Genomic DNA, 23,538 nt, shown 5'->3' with positions numbered 1-23,538 from the left:
CTGGGAGAGAGAGAAGGGTGTAGTTTTGTGGATTTAGCTGCATAGGGAGCCCAAACATGGGGGGTGTTTTTAATAGTGTGTGGATTTCATCAAGCATGCGGGATCGCACACCATATTAACGTGTCCCGCGTGCGTATTCCACACATTACAATAAATAGTTGTATTAAAATAACACTTGTGGGTGTCACGCGTGCGGGGCAATCCCGCGTGCCTGAGCAAATCCGCACGCTATTAAAAACACACATAAAGAAGACGACCGAATGGCGTAGTGGTTAGTGACCCTGACTACTGAGCCGATGGTCCCGGGTTCGATTCCCGGCTGGGGCAGATATTTGTTTAAACACAGATATTTTTTCTCAGGTCTTGGATGTGCCCGTAAAATGGCAATAGACCCGCCCCCTATTACATTGGGACTAACATAACACTCTGGCGAAAAGTGGGTGCAGCAATGCACCTCTGCCTACCCCGCAAGGGAGTACATTAGTACAAGGCGTGAGTGCGTGTGTGTGTGTTACATAAAGAAGATACGCATTTACGTCGTAAAAACGCAGGTTCCTTCCTCCTTCCCACTCGCAGGTGTTCAATGGTAGAGTAAGTGAGTGGTAAGATGCGACGTTGTTGTTTTTTATGTGTAGCTAATAATAGCATAACAAAAGTACCAGTACAGTAGTTTACATGTCATCACATATATTTTTTTATAATATCAGACCTTGCACTTACACAGTCAAGCACAATGCATTTTATCAAAGATCTTTCTATCATTTTTTTGTGAGAATGCAATCCTTGTTGATAGTATCAAATTTTCAGTCTGTAGATTATGTTTACCAGTCATATGTTATTTATTATAGATTAGCCACATTATGCTCACAAAACCACTCAAGAAATTATGCATTTTCTTAAGTGAAATGTTACAGTAATCATATTATCATCAAATGTGAGGGTGCCCATTGGATGATGCCTTCAGCCTCATTATTAAGTTCTGTTCTGAAGAATTAGTTTTACAAATTTATGAGTCATTTACATATTCTGAAATAAATATTAATGTAGCAATGTAAACTACATTACCTATGTATAAATAATGTGTATGTCCACAAGAAGTATCCATTGTTTTATCTAATCTGATGTAATGAAATAATGATACCATGTTGGTCAGTTCATAAATGTGGAACTATGCGCTCAATGATTACAAACTCAAGTAATCTTTTTGTGTCTACAATGTTGGTGATAATATGATAACTAGCTGCTTTCATAGATTATTCACTTGGATTTACCAATGATGTACAGGTGCGGTATAATAGTGATTATGGAATAGTCTGAAACTATATGATTTGAGGGCCTAGTAAAGTTGACACTATATGTATTTATACAAGAAGTGAAGAATGAAATTTTTATGGTGTCTATTAACTTCTATCTAGCAGCACATGAGCTGTACTATCACAGAGCCATTTAGATTTGCATTTAGTTTTCTACAGTGAGAAAAACTATAGCTACACCCACTATGTCCTTAGGTTATAGGAAGCCAGTCATGGATTTTAGGGAAACAATAAGAATAAACCAAAACATGTGTACTTATTGATATATGGTCTAATATGCAGTATGAACAGAATCGTGAATGGTTGTTACAAACAGAAAACTCGTAATTTTAAGAGCGTCACTCTATAGGTACTTATTTACGTAAACGTGTTAATAATACCTTTTAAAATGCTGACACAGAGATATAGCAAACACTTTGGTACACATACCAAACCAGGTTAATTACTACACTAATTGTACGATAACTTCCTGCAAGTATTCGTGTTGTTGAGTTACTCACATAAAAGTTGAAAAACAATACTTGTAAAAGAAAATTTAATACCACGATAGATACGTAAATAGTCGACTTTTGTATGAAAAGTTACCTTTGAAAATATTCGGCGCCAGTACAGGTCTGACCGAGTCGGCGTCAGCGGCACCGATACGGTGGTTTCCCTCTGTCCGGAAGGCATTTTCACTAAAAATCACTCAAAACAAGTTTCAAACAAAACATTGACCATTTATAAGTGGTCCACTCAGTTTTATGACCGGAAGAGATCTCACTTTAGGTTTTTCTACGAAGGGCAGTTTAAGCAATCACTAAATCGGTAAGTTCGTGTTTTGTATCATGTTTTAAAATAAAATAAATGTAATCTAATATTTAAAAAAACCACGACCGCAATCACTGAATCACCGTTATCAACTGTCAATGTCAATCAATTTATTATGTTCTGTCATCAGTCATCTCTGACACTGACGTGCAGAGAACTATCACCTCCTTGCCGTCGTTAAAATGTTGCCAACTGCCATCACATAAGTCTGTGTTCTAAATTGTTAAAAAAGCTACTTGTAATGTTGTAATATTAAAGATAGTAGACGTTACAGAGTCCCTATCCCTCAATTTCCTATCTCGTAGGCTAGATTGATAGACCTAGCTAGATTGCTAAAATTTTAGTAACCACTGTAACGTTGACACAAGGACGTTTTATAACGTTGTATTAACGTGTATGCATTGACGTTATTGTCTGATCTCTATTTTCATTCGTTCAATTAAACGTCAATATTGAACGAATTTTATATTTACTTCAGTCAATTCGTCATAATTTTAATAGTTTATTTTGTGTTTAAAATCATGAAACTTTTAAAATTTCTTATTAATAAATGTAAAAGAAAAGCTGCTACGAAATAAAGTAACGGAAATTATGAAAGAAAATGGAGAGCTCCGTTAAAACTGGTAGGTTTAAATCGTCGTGTAGTATATAGCAACAATATAAACAATTTGAAAGAATTTGTCGCATGTTTTGGTATTTGTCATAGGCGTAGGCGATGCAGCGAAATGTTATCTTTTGTTGATATTTTCTATGTGACCTCAGTTATTAATGTATACCTCATACTTGTTAATAAAATAGGTTCACCGATTTATTTAATTCTGGAAAGGCATGTTACCTACATATAGTTATTTTATTACAAATGCCTTATAAATTAATCTTTAAACTTCTTAATTAGCCTTGAAAACAGTTATTGTACTGGAAATTATTCTTGTGGAAGTCAGTGTGTATGGTTTATAGTTTCCAACAAGACTTTTATTTTTTACTAGCTGTTCCCGCGCGCTTCGCTTCGCCTTAAAGAGTTTTCCCGTGGGAATTCCGGGATAAAAAGTAGCCTATGTTCTTTCCCAGGGTCTATAACATATGTATACCAAATTTCATTCAAATCCGTTCAGTAGTTTTGGCGTGAAAGAGTAACAGACAGACAGACAGACAGACAGACAGACAGACACAGTTACTTTCGCATTTATAATATTAGTTAGGATTCTTCATGCTTCCAAGTTGTGGTTGTTGGTAATTTTTTCTATTTTCCAGTGTGTATTTAACATTGTTTTTTCCTTATATGTATTGTAATTTTGGTTACAGAGTCCCCAAGTTGTGCCGGGTGCCTGAATAACATAGGAAATAGTGATTATGTGTCAGCGCTTAACCAGGAATGGCACAAAGACTGCTTTAGGTTAGTATGACTACAAAGTACAGGTATGCCCTATTGGCATTGGACTATTGTCCATCACTGGTCCATATTCACCAGCCCTTGTTATTCACTGCTGGACATAGAACATTGCCATGTATCATCCTATGTTTCAAAACTATTTTAACAAGCTATATCAACTCCTTCCAGTTAAATAACCATTTTAGTTGACTTTCAATTAGAATGTACTAATATTTTACAACGAAAACAAATGATTTCTTTCTTTATTTTAAACATCTTAACACTGTATTTAGCACTTATGCCTCAAGTCTAGTTTACAGTTACATAAAAAAGTTTTTTTTTGCTTTATTCCTCCAACTTAATTTTATTCTGTGAAATCGTTTCCAGATGTTCTGTGTGTGACGTGCAGCTGTCCAGCTGGTACCTGGAGAAGGGTGGTCTTTTGTTCTGTCAGCGCGACTACTGGGCGCGCTTTGGCGAGCTCTGCCAGCAATGCGACCAGGTAAAGATTCAATAATTCTACCACATACCCCACTTGCACAGCACAATAATGAATTTACATATTTGCGATTGAGTAGGCTTCAAATGCAATATTCAAAACTTTTTGCGCAAATATTGGAAAGTACATGAGCAGACCCCCACTTTACGCAATGTATGCAGATTGGAGGAGTTATGTTAAGAGTAACTATCATATTACTTTGCCAAAAAGGTGACACTCAAAATCTTCTACATAAGTCATATAGGGCCACAAAATTGACACCCTCTGCACGCGTAGCACAGTATGGCGGTGACAAGATATAAATGACAGCTAGTTGCAACAAATTGTGTGATACCAGTTGTCCTCACAAACGCTAACATGGCCAACACGAAATAATCACTACAAGATGTGAGTTACAATTTTGACAGCGAGATTGGAAGATTTGTCTTATTTCCTAACATGGGTGTACCAATTTATCCACACATGTCTCAGTTTGACATTTGTTTAGGTAGCATTATATCACTCAAGTTCGAAGGTGGTGATAACATGTGATACAAATAATTATTTGTTTAGTTTTTGTTAATTTCATCCTTGCTCTACAAGAAGAGATGCAGGAAAGGAAAATTACTATAATACTTATAGGAAGGATGATCCGGGACTCTAATAATCCGTTGAAAATGCTTTAAAAACAACATTTGTCAAAACACACATCCTCTTTTTTATTTGACTAAAATTATACATTAAGTATATTACTTATATGTAGCGGTGTTAGCTCAGACGGGTAAGCGCCCGCCCCTCACGGAAGAAATGTGGATTCAAATCCTGTCGCTCACATGTGCTAAGAAGTTAGATAGATAGACATTAGTTTGTTTGAAAGCAACTGTGCATATGTTTGCCCTTAGGAACAAACCACTGATTTTCAGTTGTCTCCCATATACTTTAAGTTTGCCTATTCACGTCAAAGTATGTAGGTAATGAAGTGGCTAATTGAATAGTTTGAATGCTAAATGTGGAGTTCACGAAATGTAAATCATATACATTGAATAGGTCCGGCACACCAGGCAGTCAGCGACTGATGCTATGACTGGTTGTCCTTTCACCACAGCAACAAACCCTAGTCAGGCTTTATTATTTATCAACAACACACTAACTAAAATGAAGTGGCTAATTGAATAGTTTGAATGTTAAATGTGGAGTTGAAGAAATGTAAATCATAATATAAACTGTACATTTAATAAGTCCGGCACACCGGGCAGTCAGCGACTGATGCTAATCCTTTCTCCACAGCGACAAACCCTAGTCAGGCTTTATTATTTATCAACAACACACTAACTATAAAAAATAAGTGGATATGCTAGCATGTACAACTAAATTAAATGGTTATAAAAATATAATATTTTCTTTAGGTAAGTAAAACATTTATTAAACTTTTAATTAATAAATTATAAAAAGTTTACTATTTCACACACCATAAAAGCATATTAGGTATTCTTAGTTATCAACTATCACATTAATCAGTCTGAACTTGGCTTATATCAGTCATCAAATAGGTCTCATAGTATGTATGCCAAGTTTTTCAACTTTTTCAGTTCGGTGCCGCTCCGGTTCATTGTATCACCACAAGGTTGCTGATGTCAAATGACCATCTTCAGGTGGTTTCTGCCAACAAGAGCTCTCCAACAGTGTCTAGGCCATCATTTTCTGACCGGTTTTGACCATCTTCCGTCTTGCCTACGAGCCAATTTCAATGTTCTGTAACAAACAAAAATGTTTCATTAGATTTTAGTTATACTTATGAACTAAGATTATGACTCCTATTGTCATCTTCATCATCATAGCCCATCACGTCCTCACTGCTGGGGTACGGGTTTCCTTCCAATGAATGGCCTAGTTGACCAAGTACTGCCAAGTGAAAAAAGTTTTTTGAGTTGTTTTGTGTGCATGTGCCCAATTATAATAACATGTGACTGGTACTGGCACTTACCTACTGTTTTTTCCTTCCATTGATTATATAAATATTATTCAGTCAGGCCGTGGGACAAGCATCGTAGATGATATTCTATTGCGCCCGTCAGGATCCTGCCCGAGCTTTTGTCTCAAGGCCTTCTAGCTCCTGGGGCCGGGTAAACGGTGGGTGGGTCATCAGTCAGGTGGCATGCTGTTTTGTTCTTCGTCTCATGGAGCCGGTGCATAGAAATCGTCTGCCGTAGAACTCCCAAGGAATCTGATCGTGCTTGGTCGGGAGCAAGCTCGGTCGTATATTATTTCATGTGACGATGTCCAAGAAACTCAAGAAAGTAGTTAATGAGCCAATATGAGTCTATGGGGTAGCGCAAAGCAAAGTAATATTACCAAAATATTACACTCAACGCACCAAACAGCGAAAATTTTCTTCAAATTTGACGTTTGGTGACATTTTAATTGTCAAAAAACCATAGACAATACAAACAACAACCACAAATGAGAGATTTTCGGAAAAAAATAACATTTGAAAAACCTATTTGCACAGAGCAGAAAAGTTACAGTGTCACTGGGACTAATGCCCAATCACATTAATAAAATGAGTCCCATGTACACCCTATGCTAACATTTAAGACTGATATCAAAAAGTGACTCAATTTAATCAGTCACTTCACATGTTGTCTTATTATGGCCATACTAGCCGTGCTGCACCTGTAAAAGGTGCTGTGACTGAGCTGTTAAATAAAATTCTTGCTTTGCTTATCCCAGGTGATGACGGGCCCGGTGATGGCGGCGGGGCGGCACCGCTTCCATCCAGAGTGCTTCTCGTGCGCGAGCTGCGGCGCCCACATCGAGCCCGGCGAGCCCTACGCGCTGCGGGAGCGCTCCCAGCTGTACTGGTGAGTGAATGAATCTGTCCCCGGTGAGTGAATGAATGATGACGGCGGCTGCGGGGCGCACATCGAGCCCGGCGAGCCCTACGCGCTGCGGGAGCGCTCCCAGCTGTACTGGTGAGTGAATGAATCTGTCCCAGTGAGTGAATGAATGATGACGGGGGCTGCGGCGCCCACATCGAGCCCGGCGAGCCCTACGCGCTGCGGGAGCGCTCCCAGCTGTACTGGTTAGTGAATGAATCTGTCCCCGGTGAGTGAATGAATGATGACGGGGGCTGCGGGGCGCACATCGAGCCCGGCGAGCCATACGCGCTGCGGGAGCTTATTTTTAGAAAAGTTATGAACTGTGTTGTCAACACTTTACAAAACAGATCAATAGCTGAAACGTGCTATAACTTTTCTATGTATAAGTGGGTTAAACTTTTATAATGTGCTTAACCTTAGTTGAAAACTAGTTAATATAAACTAACCTAGGCAAACTAGTAAAAATTTTCTTCAATTCATTTTTATGTAATTAATAAACGAACCACTTTATTACATGCCGCCATTTTTATTCATTAAGTTTCTTATCCGCACAGTTAATAAACCGTCAATTTGTCTCACAGCGGCACGTGCTACAGCAACAGTGTGAACGCTCAGTCGGAGCGGCGGCACGCCATCCGCGTGGTGGAGGGCGTCCCACGCCACGTGGCGCTGCGGCCGCGCGGGGACCACCTCGCCGTCACGAGGTAACTATACCATGAACATTAATAATAATGTCCTCCTAGCCGAATTTCGACCACGGCGGCCAATCTCAATTGCGATCAGCCATCTACGCAGGAGTAGATTATAGTGCCCAAGTGTGTGCGCAGTACACAGGAGCACTCTCTGTTCCATCACTCTCATAGCCCAATGGGACGGATTGACCGACACGACTGGAGAGAGCTAGGCGCAGGACCGACTGCTTTACATGCCCATCCGACAGCATGGATCGTTTCACTGTTTCGGACATCAGGTGATCAGCCTTCTATGTCCTAACCAAACTCAAAGCCACAATTTAGAAACACAAATTGATGGTCCCACCCGGGAATTGAACCCGAGACCTCTGGGTCATGAAGCGAAGCTTCTACCACTAGACCACAGAGGCAGTTATGAACCATGAACATTACCACGTGAGTCACGTGCTACAGCAACAGCGTGAACGCCATGTCGGAGCGGCGGCACGCCATCCGCGTGGTGGAGGGCGTCCCACGCCACGTGGCGCTGCGGCCGCGCGGGGACCACCTCGCCGTCACGCGGTAACTATACCACTCATCTTGTATGGATTTAGGATTCACACACTTGACCGCGCACCGCCGCGGAAGGCTGATTAACTCTGTATGCAAAAATCACAGTTTATATAGAAAAAACGCTTATTTAACGCACACACTGCCACCGCCTCACCGCGCGGAAATTTACTATGTTAAAATCCGCAATCCGCGCGGTGAGGCGGTGCGTGTGTGAATCGCCTTACTGTACTGTACAGTACGATTCTCCAGAGTTGACTTATAATTGGCGGTGATCTGTGCTAGTAGGTACAGTAAAGTTAATGAATGGTAAGAGAGCTGTCCTAACGTGCACTGTTGTGATTGGTGAATAGCGGTCGAGAAGCATACTACTCGGTCGCTCATAAATCCTTCGCAACCATCGTCAACTTATGTAAATTGCATTTGAATAGTGCGAGAGGCATCAAACTGTTTGATGCCAATAGTATTAGGTTTAGGCAATATAGCACAGATCACTGCCAATAATAAGTCAATAATAACAAGACATAACATCCTTTTCTCCCTATATACTCACTCACTTATAACTAACACAGATAAAATAAAAAATACAAGCCATTACAACATTTGGACCTGTGTAGATAGTGCTAATTGATTTTTAAGTTATTTTAGATTCACTATTCCGATTAGCACCCAGTGCGACAGTGTCTAAAAAAACTAAAAACAAAATAAGAAGTTGTAGACTTCTGTCACGAGTGTGAAGTTAAAATTAAATCAAACTAATTATTTTATTGCAAGTTTTGGTTTGGGTATGTGAATGGTATTATAAATTCGTGTTAATATTATGTCTACTAATACATTCATCTTACGATACTACTTCTGGGACATACACATTCTTGTACTTATATGATATTGGTATGTATATCGTCATTTTATTCATGTAATTTCAAGCCTGAACCTAATACTAACCTCCTACCTTTCTCTACTAACCCTCGACAAACCCAGTGACTGCGCGTACAGCGTGCGCGTGAAGCTGGCGGCGGCTCTGCGCGCGGCGCTGCGGGCCGTGTGCATACATCTCACTTGTCTCAGGTATAAGGCGTTGTGTATGCGTTTAGTAGCTGTATCTGTAGCTATACCTGTCCTGTGTTGTCCTGGATGCCCTAAAGCGGTATTTACACCTGGCAATAAAAATTGCAGAAGTAGATTTGTTCTATGGTGTGCAAGCATGCTTCTTCAAATTTTTCATGTAATCTTAACTTGTAATAGCGGACTTCTGCAATATACAATTGTATTGTATATCTGAGCAGTTTGTGTAGTAGCTTCTGTATTATTAGACGTTTTGTGCAGTGTCATGACCGGCTAATAATCGTCCACTGTTGTAGATATGTAGAACCTCTCTTATGGAGGGCCACAACACTCAGTCTTCAACCTTAGTTATAAATCCGCTGGACGAACGACCTTAGATAGGTAGTCGATATTCGGCAGTGGATGGGCGCGGAAAACCTAGTCATGAGTGTTGTGGCATTTCTTTTTTGTGAAGCATGCCAGTGGATGTTTATTGTCTGTAAAATAAGTCTAATTTTAGAATGCCAGCGATTCTATTTTACTTAGAAAAGAGCCCGAGCCTATTATTTAACACTTATAAATGTACCCACTGAGTCAGTGCTATGATAGCAGTAGGCATTTCTGAATATTTGCATGAGTCATAGTCGTGTCACTTGTGATAACTGCAAATTGTTATTTATTTAATGTTATTATTTAATTATGCACTTGGTAGTCCGTTGATTCACTGTGCCTAGATGCAAGGATTGTTCGCAAGTTGATTAAGTAGGTAAGTTTTAAATTATATTTTTGTACAAGTAATATTGTATAGTTGTGTGATAAGCGCTTTGTAGCGATGGATTCGACCATAAGGCACCACGACAGAAAAAAAGTACTGTTAAAGATATATGTACTTATACAGCCTTTCCCAACTAACATCACAACACTCTATCCCTGTTTTTATGTATGGATTTTCGTCACTCTTCCATGATTTTTTAAACGAAATATGCTATGTAATATTTAGCTTGACACCCTAGATTAACAAATAGGCTACTTTTTCACCCCGGAATCCACATGGAAAAACGTTTTAACTGATCGAGAAGTTAAAAGCTTTAAAAACATTTTCAAAATGTGGTGGCAATATTTTCACCATTACTGCTAATGCTAAAAGGGTTACAGAGTAATACATTCTTGTATTTTCCCCCCACAGCATCGACCCTGCCTGCGGGCTACTAGCGCTTCAAGTCGGGGACCGCGTGTGGGAGATCGACGGCGCGCCCGTCAGGGACAAGTCTGCTCGGGAGGTGCAGGAGCTACTGGCAGACCCCGACCGGGTTTTACAGGTTTATCATATATTATTCTGAAATAACTTATATAACGCTGTAGGTCTTGGCCATGATATGCCAATAATTGCCGCCTGTAATGGATGATACAATTAAAATATACCTTAAAACATTTCTTTGGTTATCAAATTACGTCTCTTAACGTCCATTACCCCGGTAATTATTGCCATATCACGGTAGTGTGGATCCCCACATCATCAACAAAATAGTAGCCCTCTAACTGTCTAATCCTTAACAATTATAATTACGAAATTCATACTTTCGTTTTGCAGTTGACCGTGGAACACAACCCGCTATCAGAACCTCCAACGCCGGACGAGTCTCCACCAATCACAGCGCAGCAGGAGGAAACGAGACAGAACATTCCAGATGAAAGCATTCCGCGTGAGGGAGCGAGACAGACGCAGACTGAGGATAGTAGTGCTAGGGAGGTAGAAGATGGTGCTGGAAAAAGAGAGAGGCTGTTTAAACGGAAAGGTCAGTACTTAATTGTATATGAGAATTGATGCCATGGGCATCTACATATACACATTGTTAATTGATTAATTTAAATTCAAAATTATATTGTTTATTTCAACAACTACTGATTTTTAAATTGGGTAAAACATATTTTGGCCATTATAAATGTTTTTTTGTGTTCAGCTACCTAAGTTTTTGATGCGAACTAACAAGAAAATCGTATTTAACGAAATTTAATTACTTATAAAAAATAGAACTATATTTTTCTGGGAACTATTTATAATATACCCGGTGTTTCCAAAAGGTTGTTACTATACTAAGCCGAATGGGGGTGACTCATGGGGTCATTCTGAACAATTTTAATTTTAAGAGTTTTGTAACCCTGCGACACCCTGTATAAGGAAACATAATACTTAATGTGTAATGTTGCCAGGCGACGCCGGGGCGCGGCGCGTGATGAAGCGGCGGCAGGCGCCGGCGTCGCCGCTGCTGAGGGACAAGGAGCGCAGCACCAGCATGCCCAAGCTGCTCGACAAGTGAGTGTTATATTGGGCTTTCCCGTGGTCACTGTAGTTCTGGAATGAAACACCGTGTTATTCTGAAGTAACTAAGCTAAAGGCCGGTTGGCAAGCACAAATCGAACGTTGACCTTTGCATCTACAACCAATCACAATCTCTGCAGCCGTCATCAAGGTGTGCAAGCGTGAGGGCAATATTACTGTGCGCGTGCGACAGAGACAAAGTTTCATTTGTCTCTCCTGGCAGTGTGGACAGCAGCTCTGGAGCTTCGCGCGAAGTCCTGTTTATAGAAGTATATTAATTTCGTTATATAAATCTTGAAAGAGCCTCATCTTCTGCAGATGATCATTATCAGGGTGTCCACTATCTGGAAAGTCAGGGAAAGTCAGGGAAAAGTCAGGGAAGCTCTAGGTGGTCAGGGAAAGTCAGTGAAATTGATGGGCCACCTGGAAAGTCAGGGAAAAATTACCTTTTTCTAGCATATTTTTTAGTACTTTCCTTTACTAGTAATACTTATTTTTTACGTGAAAAACATAGATCATAAAATAAAATGTCGTTTAGTTTTGGAATATTTTTGACTGATCCTTACTATTATATAATAATTATATGATATACGATTAAGTTTTTTAAATTTACATGATTTAATAGAATATCACGGATGTAAAAAAAAGTAGGAATTCTAAAAGATTAGCTAGATCCCAGACTCCCAGAATCCCGTGTAGACAGGTTAATATAAAAGAGGGTGACTCATCTCTCCAATCGAAAGTTTGAAAAACTAGAAGTGAGTCTAGAAGTTTGTGATAAAAAATGACGTGATTTTGTTGGTGCAGACGCGCTGCAGCCGCGCTCATTAACTGACTTTGAAAAAACGAGGAGGTTCTCAATTTGCTAATTATTCAATAATCAATTTTTTTACTAATTTAGCAGAGCAAAACAAACTTTATTCTATTTTTACCCGACTGCCGAAGGAGAAGGGTAATGTTTTTTTACTGCATGTTCAATCAAATTTCATAAAAAAATACTTATACAACTAACAACTTTGTCAGACAGATGAGAGCCATACAAACAAAATGGTTCTGTTTCAATTTCTATTTCGGTGTCAATTTCTACTTCGATGGTAATCAGTAAATTTTTGGTGAGACTATTAAACTAGGCAGTATAGCAACTTAGACTACGGAAGCTGTAAGGCGGATGCATTTTTTTGCGGAAAATTTCAATACTCGCACGACAAAAGTTGTTTAGAATGACCTCCTAAGGCTTAAGAGGGAACCTCGAGAAATACGCATTTAGAAAAACATTTACTATCGTTTGTGCACTCATCTCCCGGGGCTCGGGTGCTATAGAGATAAATGCAGTTCGTGACTGACATAGGTACTTTCCTTGATAAAATTTCGGGAGAAATCGTTATTCACCGAGTAGGTAAATATCAACAAATCTTTTTGATTTTGATGTCAATCGCTTCAACATAATATATTATAGAGTTGTGGTTTCGCTTTAAAAAAAATAAGAACATTGTTTTTGTTTAACTTAGGCGCAGTTTTGATCACAAAATTGCGTTGCTTGAGGTGCCTATCAGTTTGAATCTATAGCAAATTTAGAGGAAATAAAAAACTATAAACCTAGTAATTTATTGTGTCGTTAATATCCTAAAAAATCATGGAGATTGTACCTATAATATTTAGAAGTAGAACGACGTGTGTTAAGTGCTATACTTCCCTCTTAATATACCACTTTTGCCGACCCTGTATACATATTTTACGCAATCAAGTTTTAATAAGTGTCAAACAAATGAACGCAAATTTTGAAATTAAGATTTCGTCGTCAATTTACTTAAATTAGGTTTATATTTTGATCTTTGGTCAGGGAAATTTTCTGAAGCGGTCAGGGAAAGTCAGGGAAAAGTCAGGGAATTTTTTGGTGCATTTTGAGTGGACACCCTGATTATATTTATGTCTGAAATAAATATTATTCTATTCTATTCTATTATGAGCTGTGCGTTTTATTAAACCATAATTATTTTCTATTCCTTCCCTAGCGTGGACAGCGGCGCGGAGGCGGCGGGCGGCGTGCTGGGCGACTTAGCGCGCTGCCGCTCCTTCCGCGCCGAGCCCGCCCCCGGGCAGAAGGTGTTCCGAGCCTGCGACCTCGTGCAGGTAATCTAGCAAGATACAGAGCGTCTAGACATAGAGCCACATGTTGCGGAAACTATCATGAAACTATTGGAAGAAATTGTATGCAAATTGCGCTGTCAAAATGAGCGCCACAACGCTCTGTACTCGGCTCTCTCATTCTCATCCGGTTAAGGTTGCGGAGAGAGAGGCAACGGTGCTGGCAGTATTACAGTCAGGCGCCAATAAGCTTATTTTGTTCAGCGCCTTCCCGCATGTCATATAAATTAAAATTCAAATTCAAATGGTTTAATCGACGTAAAATTTTACAATTATTTGTCGATAGTCATCTACCACCATTTCACAAAGGCCCCGTCATTGAGAAGGAAAGAAATGGCGAAAGAAACTCCTCGAGCATCTTTTCAACTTTTTCCTTATATATCTATTACAATTTTTACTTATACCTAGTACCTACAATTTTACTTAAGTACCTATATCCATTTCATTTTTTCAATAGCCTTAGCTGAGGTGGACAAGACCACGCGTTTTTGTCGTTTAAATAATCATTTATACTATAGTAAGCTTTACTACATAATGTAGCTTTAACATAATTCTTAAATTTTTGCTCAGTAAGGTTTATTGCTTCATTTAGTGCTTCAGATAATTTATTATAAAAACGTATACAGTTCCCCATGAATGATGTGTTTGTAATAAAATGTGGTTACGCGGGGTCTGTCGCCCGCGCCGTGGTAATAACCATTGAAAACATCTCCGCTTCATACGTAGGTACTCTCTACGCAGCAGACGCACTGTAGCTAGTCACACCACTCATAATCTGTTATCTCCGTTAGTAATTTAGTAGTATACTAATTCGTGTAACCTGCCTTCCCCAGGGCGAGCTCCTAGGCACGGGCTTCTTCGGCTCGGTGTACAAGGTGACGCATCGCCTCACGCACGAGGTGATGGTGCTGAAGCAGCTGCACCGCGTGGACGAGGCCGCGCAGAGGAACTTCCTCAAGGAGGTGAGGATTTGTGACACTTGAGGATTTGTTTACCCCACCGGCCATTGGTTAATCAGCTTTCGGGCCTACTGCCACTGGAGCGTGCAGATTTTAAGATCAATCTCGACCCGAGTTTTCTTACGAATTACGTGAAAACTTCAGAGAAACTTCGAGAGTGATGATCAGTTATTGTGTATTTGTATAACGATCGAATGGTGTAGTGGTTATGTGACTTTGATTGCTATGCCTTACATCCCGGGGTGGATTTACGGCCGGGGAAGATATATCAGCTGCTCGACGCCCACGTTACAGGCTCAGCCTAGTTTAGGGTCGGATAGCCATGTGTAAAGCATCCCCTCATAATATTATTATTATTTTCCTCACCAGGTGGCAGTTCTCCGTTCACTGAAACACTCGAACGTGCTCCGCTTCATCGGAGTCCTCTACAAGGACAAGCGGCTGCACCTCGTGACCGAGTACGTGGCCGGCGGCACGCTGCACGAGAAGCTGCACGTGAGTACAACTGCCTCTGTGGTCTAGTGTTCTCGCTCTACTTCACCCGGATTCGATTACCGGGTGGGACCATAAAGTGTTTCAAAATATTGTGGTTCCAAATTTGGTTAGGACATAGAAGGCGGATCACCTGCTGTCCAAAAAAGTGAAATGATCCATGCTGTCGGATGGGCATGTAAAGCAGTCGGTCCTGCGCCTAGCTCTCTCCAGTCGTGTCGGTCAATTCGTCCCATTGGGTTATGAGAGTGATGCAACATAGAGTGCTCCTGTGTACTGCGCACACACTTGGGCACTATAATAAACCATAAGTACCATAACCCAGTCCCGCGCCTATGGCTGATCTCAAATGAGATTGGCCGCCGTGGTCGAAATTCGACCAGGAGGACATTTATAATCTTGATCACCGTTATGAAAAGATTAGCCAGACAGATTAGTTTTCAGTTGTCAGAGTGCGCCGGACGCATATAGCGAACCCGTACTTATGTAATAATATGATAAATAAATTCATTTATTTCAGACAATTTTACATAGAATTCATATAAAACAACCCATAGATGTTGTTAGTAACAAAAGTCCTTATTTACTTCGCCATAAAAGCTGACGAAATGCCTTTTTTCTAACACCTTTATTCATACTAATCGTGTACATTCCAGGACAAGTCCACCCCGCTCCCCTGGCTGACGCGGGTGCGGTTCGCGCGCGACGTGGCCGCGGGCGTGGGGTATCTGCACCGCATGAACATCATACACAGAGACCTCAACTCACACAACTGTCTGGTTAGAGAGGTGAGTGTGATATGTGCGGACATAAAGTTGAGCTGTCGATTATGATGAATGATGATATTATGATGAATGTGTGAGTGTCATTTAATGTGGCGGCGGGCGTGGGGTACTTGCACCGCATGAACATCATACACCGCGACCTCAACTCACACAACTGTCTGGTTAGAGAGGTGAGTGTAATATGTGCAGATATAAGTATGCTGTTACATGAATATGCAGCCTCAAGTCACAACTCTTTACAGAGAGTATTGGAGAGGTATATTAGTATGTAAGTTCAGACGTATGTTGCTTATAATGTGGCGGCGGGCGTGGGGTATCTACACAGGATGAACATCATACACCGCGACCTCAACTCACACAACTGTCTGGTTAGAGAGGTTAGTGTGATATGTGTAGTGATGAATATGTGATGTGACTTTAAAATGTATGTGACATGTGGTAGTGTCTCTTTAATGTGGCGGCGGGAGTAGGGTACCTGCACCGCATGAACATCATACACCGCGACCTCAACTCACACAACTGTCTCGTGAGGGAGGTGAGTGTAATATGTGCGGTCGTGAATATGGGCTGTCGATTGTGATGTGTGTTTAAAAGGTATGTGCCATGTAAAGGAGTTGTTGCTGTTATCTACGCCGTATGAATTATGGTTGCCTGGAAGACATCGCTTTTAGCGATAAGGCCACCTGTTGCGTTGTATTGTAAATTGTTATTTGTGTAAATTGTTTTTAAGTCAATAAAGTAGTATTCTATTCTTCTATTCTATTCTATGAATGTTATTTACCGCAACCTCATTTCACACAACTGTCGTTACAGAGGTGAGTGTGATATGTTCGGTTATGAATATGCAACTCAATTTACACAACTGACTTGTCACAGATACATATGTTCTGTACATACTTAATGTATTTTGGAATATTTGTGAAGAATCTACTAGTGTAACGTATGCAGTGATAAATATGCTTCTTAAAAATCCTTATTATATAATAGGGAATATGCATAATTTTTTTTTATACTTTTATTGGATAGCTTTACATCACTTTATTATAGTAAAAAAAAATTCAACGCCAAAATAAGTAATTTAAGGTATTTTAAAGAAAGTTATAAAATTACAACCATCACGACCACTTTGAAATTCCCGTCAGGATGGCGGGCTGCTGTGACGTCATAATCTTTTAATTTCACGGCTCAGAATAATGAGTCCCGTCAGTCGGCATAGATTTTTACCTAATCAAGTAATCACAGAGTACTTTTGTATTTTCAACAAACCAATGTTGTCATGGTAACAAACGAAAAAGGAAGTGTATAAAGTGTGATCAGTGGCTGTTTTATAATGGTAATAAAGTGTGACCAGTGGCTGTTTTGTAATGGGAGCTCGTAAATAGCTACTAGTAGCTCTTTTGAAATGGGAGCGCGCAAACCAGAGGACCTTTGTACACAATATTACGCTATTAAGGCAATATGAATATAAAGTAATATTTGTATTGTATGTTACTGTAGCGTATTCTTACTGTAACTTTGGTTCTCAGTAAGAGAGACTAGGGTTAGTGGGTCATTCTATTCTATTATCTGTGGGGGTGTAAGAACCTGCAACTGGCTCTCTTGAATGGAACCATTGTGCATATCTCGAAGGTCTAAACCCCCTTCCTAAGCTTGGACCATTTTCCACCACGCTGGTCCACTGCGGGTTGGTGGGTTCACATATCTAGATGTGCTAAGTCTAGATATGCAGTTTTCCTCACGATGTTTTCCTTCACCGTAAGAGCGATGGTATACATTGTACTTAAGTTAAAAGAACTCATTGGTACATGCCAGCGCCGGGATCGAACCCGCATCTCTTGCGTGAGAAGCGGGAGCTTACCCGACTGAGCTACCACCGCTCAATTTTCAATAGTCTTTGCTGTCCTTTTCCGCAGCTGGCCACAGTTTACTCGTTCATACTGCGTTATAAATTTAATGTGTCCAGTTCTTCTGATTACGAGAATTCTTCCATGACTTAATTTAGAAAAAAATAACAACTTTTGAAATATACTAACGACTGCCATTATAACCTAAAAGTAGAAAGAGCAAATTGTGTCATGTTCATGTCATAATACTTACAATACAAATTTAATTTTATTGTGTTGCAATATGGAGCATATTTGAGTGGCTCGTTGACTAGCGAATGGCTGTTTACGCCTCATTACAAAAGAACAACTAGTGGCAGCCCATACACTACCAACAAAAAATATAAAAAATTCCTAAACTTTGCAAACAAACAAGCATATCAAACAAGAAGTGGAGAGGTTATAGGAGGCTAGGATCTATTGGAAGAATTTTTATGTGATCCATCGTAACTGATCACAACGAGCATCACAAACACTCGGTGACATTAACATTTCTTTGTTTACACTTGACATTTATTTAACTTCCGCCGTAAACGCAAAGAAGTTATTATTCTGAGATTGATATATAAAGAATTTTGACGTCACATCCGCCCTAAGAAAATGGGTGACGTTTCTCTGAAGTTAGAATTTACCGAAGTTTTTTGGTACTTTTCAACTTCATTTACTTGCTCAAAAATAAATTATAATCAAAAATATTGATGGAGGCGTAGTTATGAGATAACAAAGTTTATTATAAATAATATTTGACCTTTATTTGAACCTCTTGCATATTCCCTATTCCAGGACAACACGGTGATAGTGGCGGACTTCGGCCTCGCTCGCATCGTGCAGCGCACCGCCAGCAACACGCTGGAGCGACGCCGCCCGGGGCAGGCGCCGCGGCGGAAGAGATACACTGTTAGTATACACACAATTGATAATGATATATGCTGATTACATGCACAGGGCACAAGGTGTTTCAAGTGGTCTTCACTTCTTTCACCTTTTTAGTAGTATAAATAGTAGTAGTATAAGTAGTAGTAGTAGTAGTAGTAGTAGTAGTGGTAATAAGTAGTAGTTGCAACACGCTGGAGCGACGCCGCCCCGGACAGGCGCCCAGGAGAAAGAGATATACTGTAAGTATACCCACAATAACATGCACAGGGTGTTTCAAGTGGCATTTAAGCTAAAAGCGCTGTGCACCTTTTTAGTACTAAAAGTAGTTGCAACACGCTGGAGCGACGCCGCCCCGGGCAGGCGCCAAGACAGAAGAGATACACTGTCAGTATGCACTCGATATGATTACGAGCAGAGGATATTGAAAGCTAGAAAGTAATGAATGAAGTGATAATTTTACACAAATTCTGTTCTAAGATTTTGCAAAAGCCAGCTTTCGGCTAACAATAATCGCTACACTTTGCACTTTGTTAAAAAAATATCATTTGTAACACATTTCTAGCACATTTTACACTCATGCTCCTCCCCCATATCTTCACAATAATTACTATTAACACGTATGTATGTTATTTGGCAGGTGGTGGGCAACCCGTACTGGATGGCCCCGGAGATGATGAACGGCAAGGTGTACGACGAGAAGGTCGACGTGTTCTCCTTCGGGATCATACTCTGTGAGGTTAGTTGAACATTTAGCTAAAAATGCATAATAAAAAACGTTTTGCTGACATAATTATTATTGCAGCACATATTAAAGTATCGAGTTTCCCCGGTATCTCATTTGGTCTATGTCTGCAGCCCCCTAGGATGTCGGCAACTGGCTACTAATATGTCTGGTGAATCCTTTCACGAAAGAGACAAACGACACAGTTAGAAAACACACAGTTGGTATAAAAATATTGCAACTATAATACATCCACGGTGTAAAAAGTGCAACAGTAAATTTCGCACTGTAATTTTGTTAATTTGTAATGTATGTAAATTATGTGATTGCCGCCACATGGGAACAATAACAATCCACAGATGTAAAACATGCAACAACAAACCCCCCACAGATCATAGGCCGCGTGTCAGCCGACCCGGACTTCCTCCCCCGCCGCTCGGACTTCGGCCTCAACGAGTCATTATTCCGAGCTCAGTTCTGCGCCTCCTGCCCCGAGCCGCTGTACCGGGTGGCCGCGCTCGCCTGCCATCTCGACCCGGAGCACAGGTGTGTTGTGTGTGAAGATGGATTTGCATCAAATGAAAATAGCCAGAAAATTCTATTTGGTGACTTTTTAGTGTAATCGAAATCTGTATGTTTCTTTTGTATATGAAACGATCTAGACTATTGCTACAACAAGAGCAAGAATGCTTTGCAGAAACAGAAACTGAAAACGGATATGCAAAGGGTGTTAGAGTAGCTTTTTGTAATATACTTGATGGCTGTTGGGATAATCTTGAGTTTTGAGAAATAAATAGATTGCACCTTGTAAAATGCTTTTTCCCTGAATTCTCACGTGTGAATCATTGTTATACCTAAGCTAAACTCAAGACATTGTAAGATATCGAGACTAGCATTGATGGAGCCAATGACTGAAACTTAAAATACAGGGTGTTGCAAAAAGGGTATACTAAGCGGAAACCATTTTGAAATTCTGCTTTCAGATTCGGGCTTAGATATAACATGCTGCACATGCTGGTTTCGGCTTAGTATACCCTTTTTGCAACATTCTGTATAATAAGTAAACGTAATATTCAACATTTTGCTTACAGACCACCATTCGAAGTGCTAGAAATCTGGCTGGAAACCCTCGTGATGCTCCTCTCTAACCCCTCCTCTGTCCACACGAACCTACTAGCAGACATCTTGCAGTACTCACAGCGCCACACCGGCCGTGGCACGCCCGACTGCTGTCAAAATGACAGCTGCTGTCACACCGACGGCTGCTGTCAACAATCTGAGAGCTGTGGTCAGCATACTGACAGCTGCTGTCAGTGTAGAGACTCCCGCGCCTCGCCCCGGTGTTGCCAAGCGCGGGGAGAGGGCTGCGGGAGCGGGGGTATATTCTGTGAAGACACGTGTTGCTATGGGTGTCGCGGGTTGAGGAGGTCGCCTAGTAAAGTTGCTAGTGTCGAGTTGGATGGTCAAGAGGGTGTTTTTAAGGTTTGTATTTTTTCTTTTATATTGTAGCCCTTTTTGATGCTACTAGACCGACTGGATTCATTCTTGCTCCATTATCCATGATCCAGCGATCCCTGTGTGATATAGGCTACCTTTATAGCCGAGTAGCGTATTTTATAACGCGCTCTATAATGTGAATACTACCACTTGGATCATCCGATGCCTTACACCCTTGAGGTAACACTTAGGAGGTAACAGAAGTCAGATCCTGCAATACCCCAAGTTCATACCTATGTCAGGACCCCCTTTCCAATATCTCCCTTTAGATACACCTAAATTGTTTTTATTGCTATATCTTTGAAAGTTTAATGAACCGTTAAACTCCCACAGTCTCAATCCAACGCCTCCCTACTGTCACCCCCGCCGCCGCCGCCGGGGCGCGCGCTGGGCAAGTGCGTGTCGGCGAGCCACATCTGCCCGCGCCGCGTCGTCACCGTCAGCCTCAGCCGCAGCCAGAACGCACTGTGCCACGCCACCGCCGGCTACATACTGCGCAATGACGGCAACAACATTAATATAACTAAGGTAGATGATATTTCGGAGTGGTTAGACCCACCGCCGCTGAAAAGGACTAGTCCGGATAGTGCGTTGAATGTTGATAGTGAGAATAAGAGCAGGAAGGTGGAGGAGGATTTGTTGTTGCCGCCGTTTTTGAGGAACCAGTCGGTTGAGGGTTTAGAGAGTAAGTCGAAGGCGGAGATTGATGCGCCGTTGCCGTTCTGCAGACACTTCTCTATACCGGACCACTGCGAGGTGAGTAAGGAAGATAGCGACTCGTCGGATGAAGACGTCGACACGTGGTATAGGAGCGTCAAGATGATGGATAAAATGGAGCTCGATCAGCCGAAAAACGTGCTTGCGGCCATAGTGAAGAAGGGCGAGAATCTGCTAGGAAGGAAAGCCGGTTATGATGTTTCGCAAGTGCAATTACGCAATCCGGAGTGCGAAAGAAAGATCCCAGAGGTGGATCGGCGAAGGTTCAATATAGACGAGGTAAATAAAAACTCATTAATGGCACAGGGTATTAAAAACTTGCCGAAAACCGTTCCGGTTGCGACGAAGCCAGTAGAAAAATCCAACTTTTTCTCTAAGAAACTTATGTCGCCGAAATTCAGTAGATTGTTCAAACCAAACACTAGTGAAGTTGTTAGAAAGAACGCGCCCACAGATGAAAACAAGGAGGAGAAATCCAAAAGCAAGTTCTTCATACAAAGGCCGGCCTCCCCCAGCAATATAACCCGGTCGAGTTACCGAGTGCGCCCTATCGACGATACCTACACTGAAAACAGCAAAAAAGACGGCAAAAGTCACAAAAATGTGAAAGAATCCAATGTACTTAAGAGTGACCTGAAACTGGCCAGTATGGGCAAGCCCATGACGCCCATATTCCGTAGAAACATCGTCAACACAGACTTTGCAGACGGGCGCTTCAGTTACCGACGTCCAAAGTATGACCACACAGGCAACGAACACAAAATCGATTTCAGCAAACATCGCACTAGCGCACCACTAACTACTGAGAGACTTAAACTAGGGCCGTTAGTTAGAAGCCCACCGACCTCCAACTTACCCGCTCTAGCCACCGTGGTGGAGAAAAACCGGGAAAAAATCATCCATGTTACCGTAGACCCAAACCTACCCACGAAGTGTGGTTCTAAAGATTTGCATAAAAAACGCGAGCCCGGAATCTCAAGGAGTAACTACGTGAGTTTAGCGAATCTCAAGATTAATAACAAGGGGAAAGAATTGGAAAAGGCTGCGGATAACAAATCTAGGGACAGTCTAAGCGACGATTCGCTGGTCGAAAGAGTTCTTTAAAGACATCCCTAAATATATTACCATAGTACTTGGCCCCTCAGAATGACAATGCTGAGAGGGGTATGATTTCTTTACCCCAAACTATTGTACCAAGTGTAAAAAGACTTCGGACGTCGCTATTCCATATAAAGACAAATTATAAACGCAATATTCGTAACCTTAAATACCATACCTACTCTTGCCACGTGATACCGAATTATACATCTGTTGTGTTTGTATGTACTTACTGTAGTAAACATTTATTGGAACATTATTAAGTAGGTAATTATTGAAGATATTCTTTAAATGTTTGATCACTTAGTATACGAGTGAGAAGCTTTTACTACATTTGTTACTTATTTACAACTATTTCAATCTAAAAATCAGAATCTCTTTTATATCTGTAGTAAAAATAAGTACTGATTTATAATTAGAATAGATACTACTGTATTGTATCTCAAAGATAATAATATAATTAATAATGTTTTGGAAACGCAATACATGTTAGGTGCTTTTATATTACTTACGCACATATGTAAAGTTTAAGGACGTTACCTATTAAATGGAAATTCCCTAAATCCTTACTAATATTATAAATGCGAAAGTAACTGTGTCTGTCTGTCTGTCTGTTACTCTTTCACGCCAAAACTACTGAACGGATTTGAATGAAATTTGGTATACATACGGTCTAGACCCTGGGAAAGAACATAGGCTACTTTTTATCCCGGAATTCCCACGGGAAAACTTTTTAAGGCGAAGCGAAGCGCGCGGGAATAGCTAGTACCCTATAAAAAGGTTTAACGATAGATGTTGAGTATGTTGACCACTGATTGTGTATCGAGAGCATTTTTCAACTGAAAACATGGTGTTTCCTGATAGATTGAACCTTCTTCGGGCGTATGACCCATAACACTCCACTCTGTGTA

At 40.7% G+C, this 23,538-nt stretch overlaps 2 protein-coding genes across 6 annotated transcripts in view; one reads left to right on the top strand and one right to left on the bottom strand.

Annotated features, from left to right (window-relative positions):
- Nucleotides 1–2,217, bottom strand: part of LOC105391561 (rhomboid-related protein 2) — a 34,327-nt gene extending 32,110 nt beyond the window's left edge. For all 5 annotated transcript variants that reach the window (XM_048626367.1, XM_048626369.1, XM_048626368.1 and 2 more), the window contains exon 1: nucleotides 1,899–2,217. In XM_048626367.1, coding sequence (XP_048482324.1) covers nucleotides 1,899–1,985 — 87 coding nt within the window. In that variant the 5' untranslated portion in view covers nucleotides 1,986–2,217. The remainder of the gene's footprint in view (nucleotides 1–1,898) is intronic.
- A 374-nt stretch (nucleotides 2,218–2,591) lies between these two features.
- On the top strand, nucleotides 2,592–22,989 carry LOC105391573. The gene is made up of 17 exons (XM_048626514.1): nucleotides 2,592–2,746; nucleotides 3,426–3,516; nucleotides 3,880–3,994; nucleotides 6,701–6,831; nucleotides 7,431–7,553; nucleotides 10,321–10,453; nucleotides 10,726–10,930; nucleotides 11,346–11,448; nucleotides 13,467–13,584; nucleotides 14,433–14,561; nucleotides 14,928–15,053; nucleotides 15,707–15,838; nucleotides 18,502–18,615; nucleotides 19,232–19,330; nucleotides 19,707–19,861; nucleotides 20,407–20,797; nucleotides 21,146–22,989. The coding sequence occupies exons 1-17, from the start codon at nucleotides 2,725–2,727 to the stop codon at nucleotides 22,631–22,633; spliced, it is 3,675 nt and encodes a 1,224-aa protein (XP_048482471.1). The 5' UTR covers nucleotides 2,592–2,724; the 3' UTR covers nucleotides 22,634–22,989.
- The last annotated feature ends 549 nt before the right edge of the window (nucleotides 22,990–23,538 follow it).

This window comes from Plutella xylostella, chromosome 16 (genome assembly GCF_932276165.1).
Source record: "Plutella xylostella chromosome 16, ilPluXylo3.1, whole genome shotgun sequence".
Lineage (NCBI taxonomy): Eukaryota > Metazoa > Arthropoda > Insecta > Lepidoptera > Plutellidae > Plutella > Plutella xylostella.
The sequence above is the reverse complement of the archived record's forward strand: the minus strand, read 5'-3'. Positions and strand labels throughout refer to the sequence as shown.

Excerpts from the sequence above, each read along its gene's own strand:
- LOC105391573 (XM_048626514.1), top strand. The coding sequence starts at position 2,725 with ATGGAGAGCTCCGTTAAAACTG. Across the intron at positions 6,832-7,430 it reads GAGCGCTCCCAGCTGTACTG|CGGCACGTGCTACAGCAACA; the intron begins GTGAGTGAATGA and ends TTTGTCTCACAG. Across the intron at positions 14,562-14,927 it reads AGAGGAACTTCCTCAAGGAG|GTGGCAGTTCTCCGTTCACT; the intron begins GTGAGGATTTGT and ends TTTCCTCACCAG.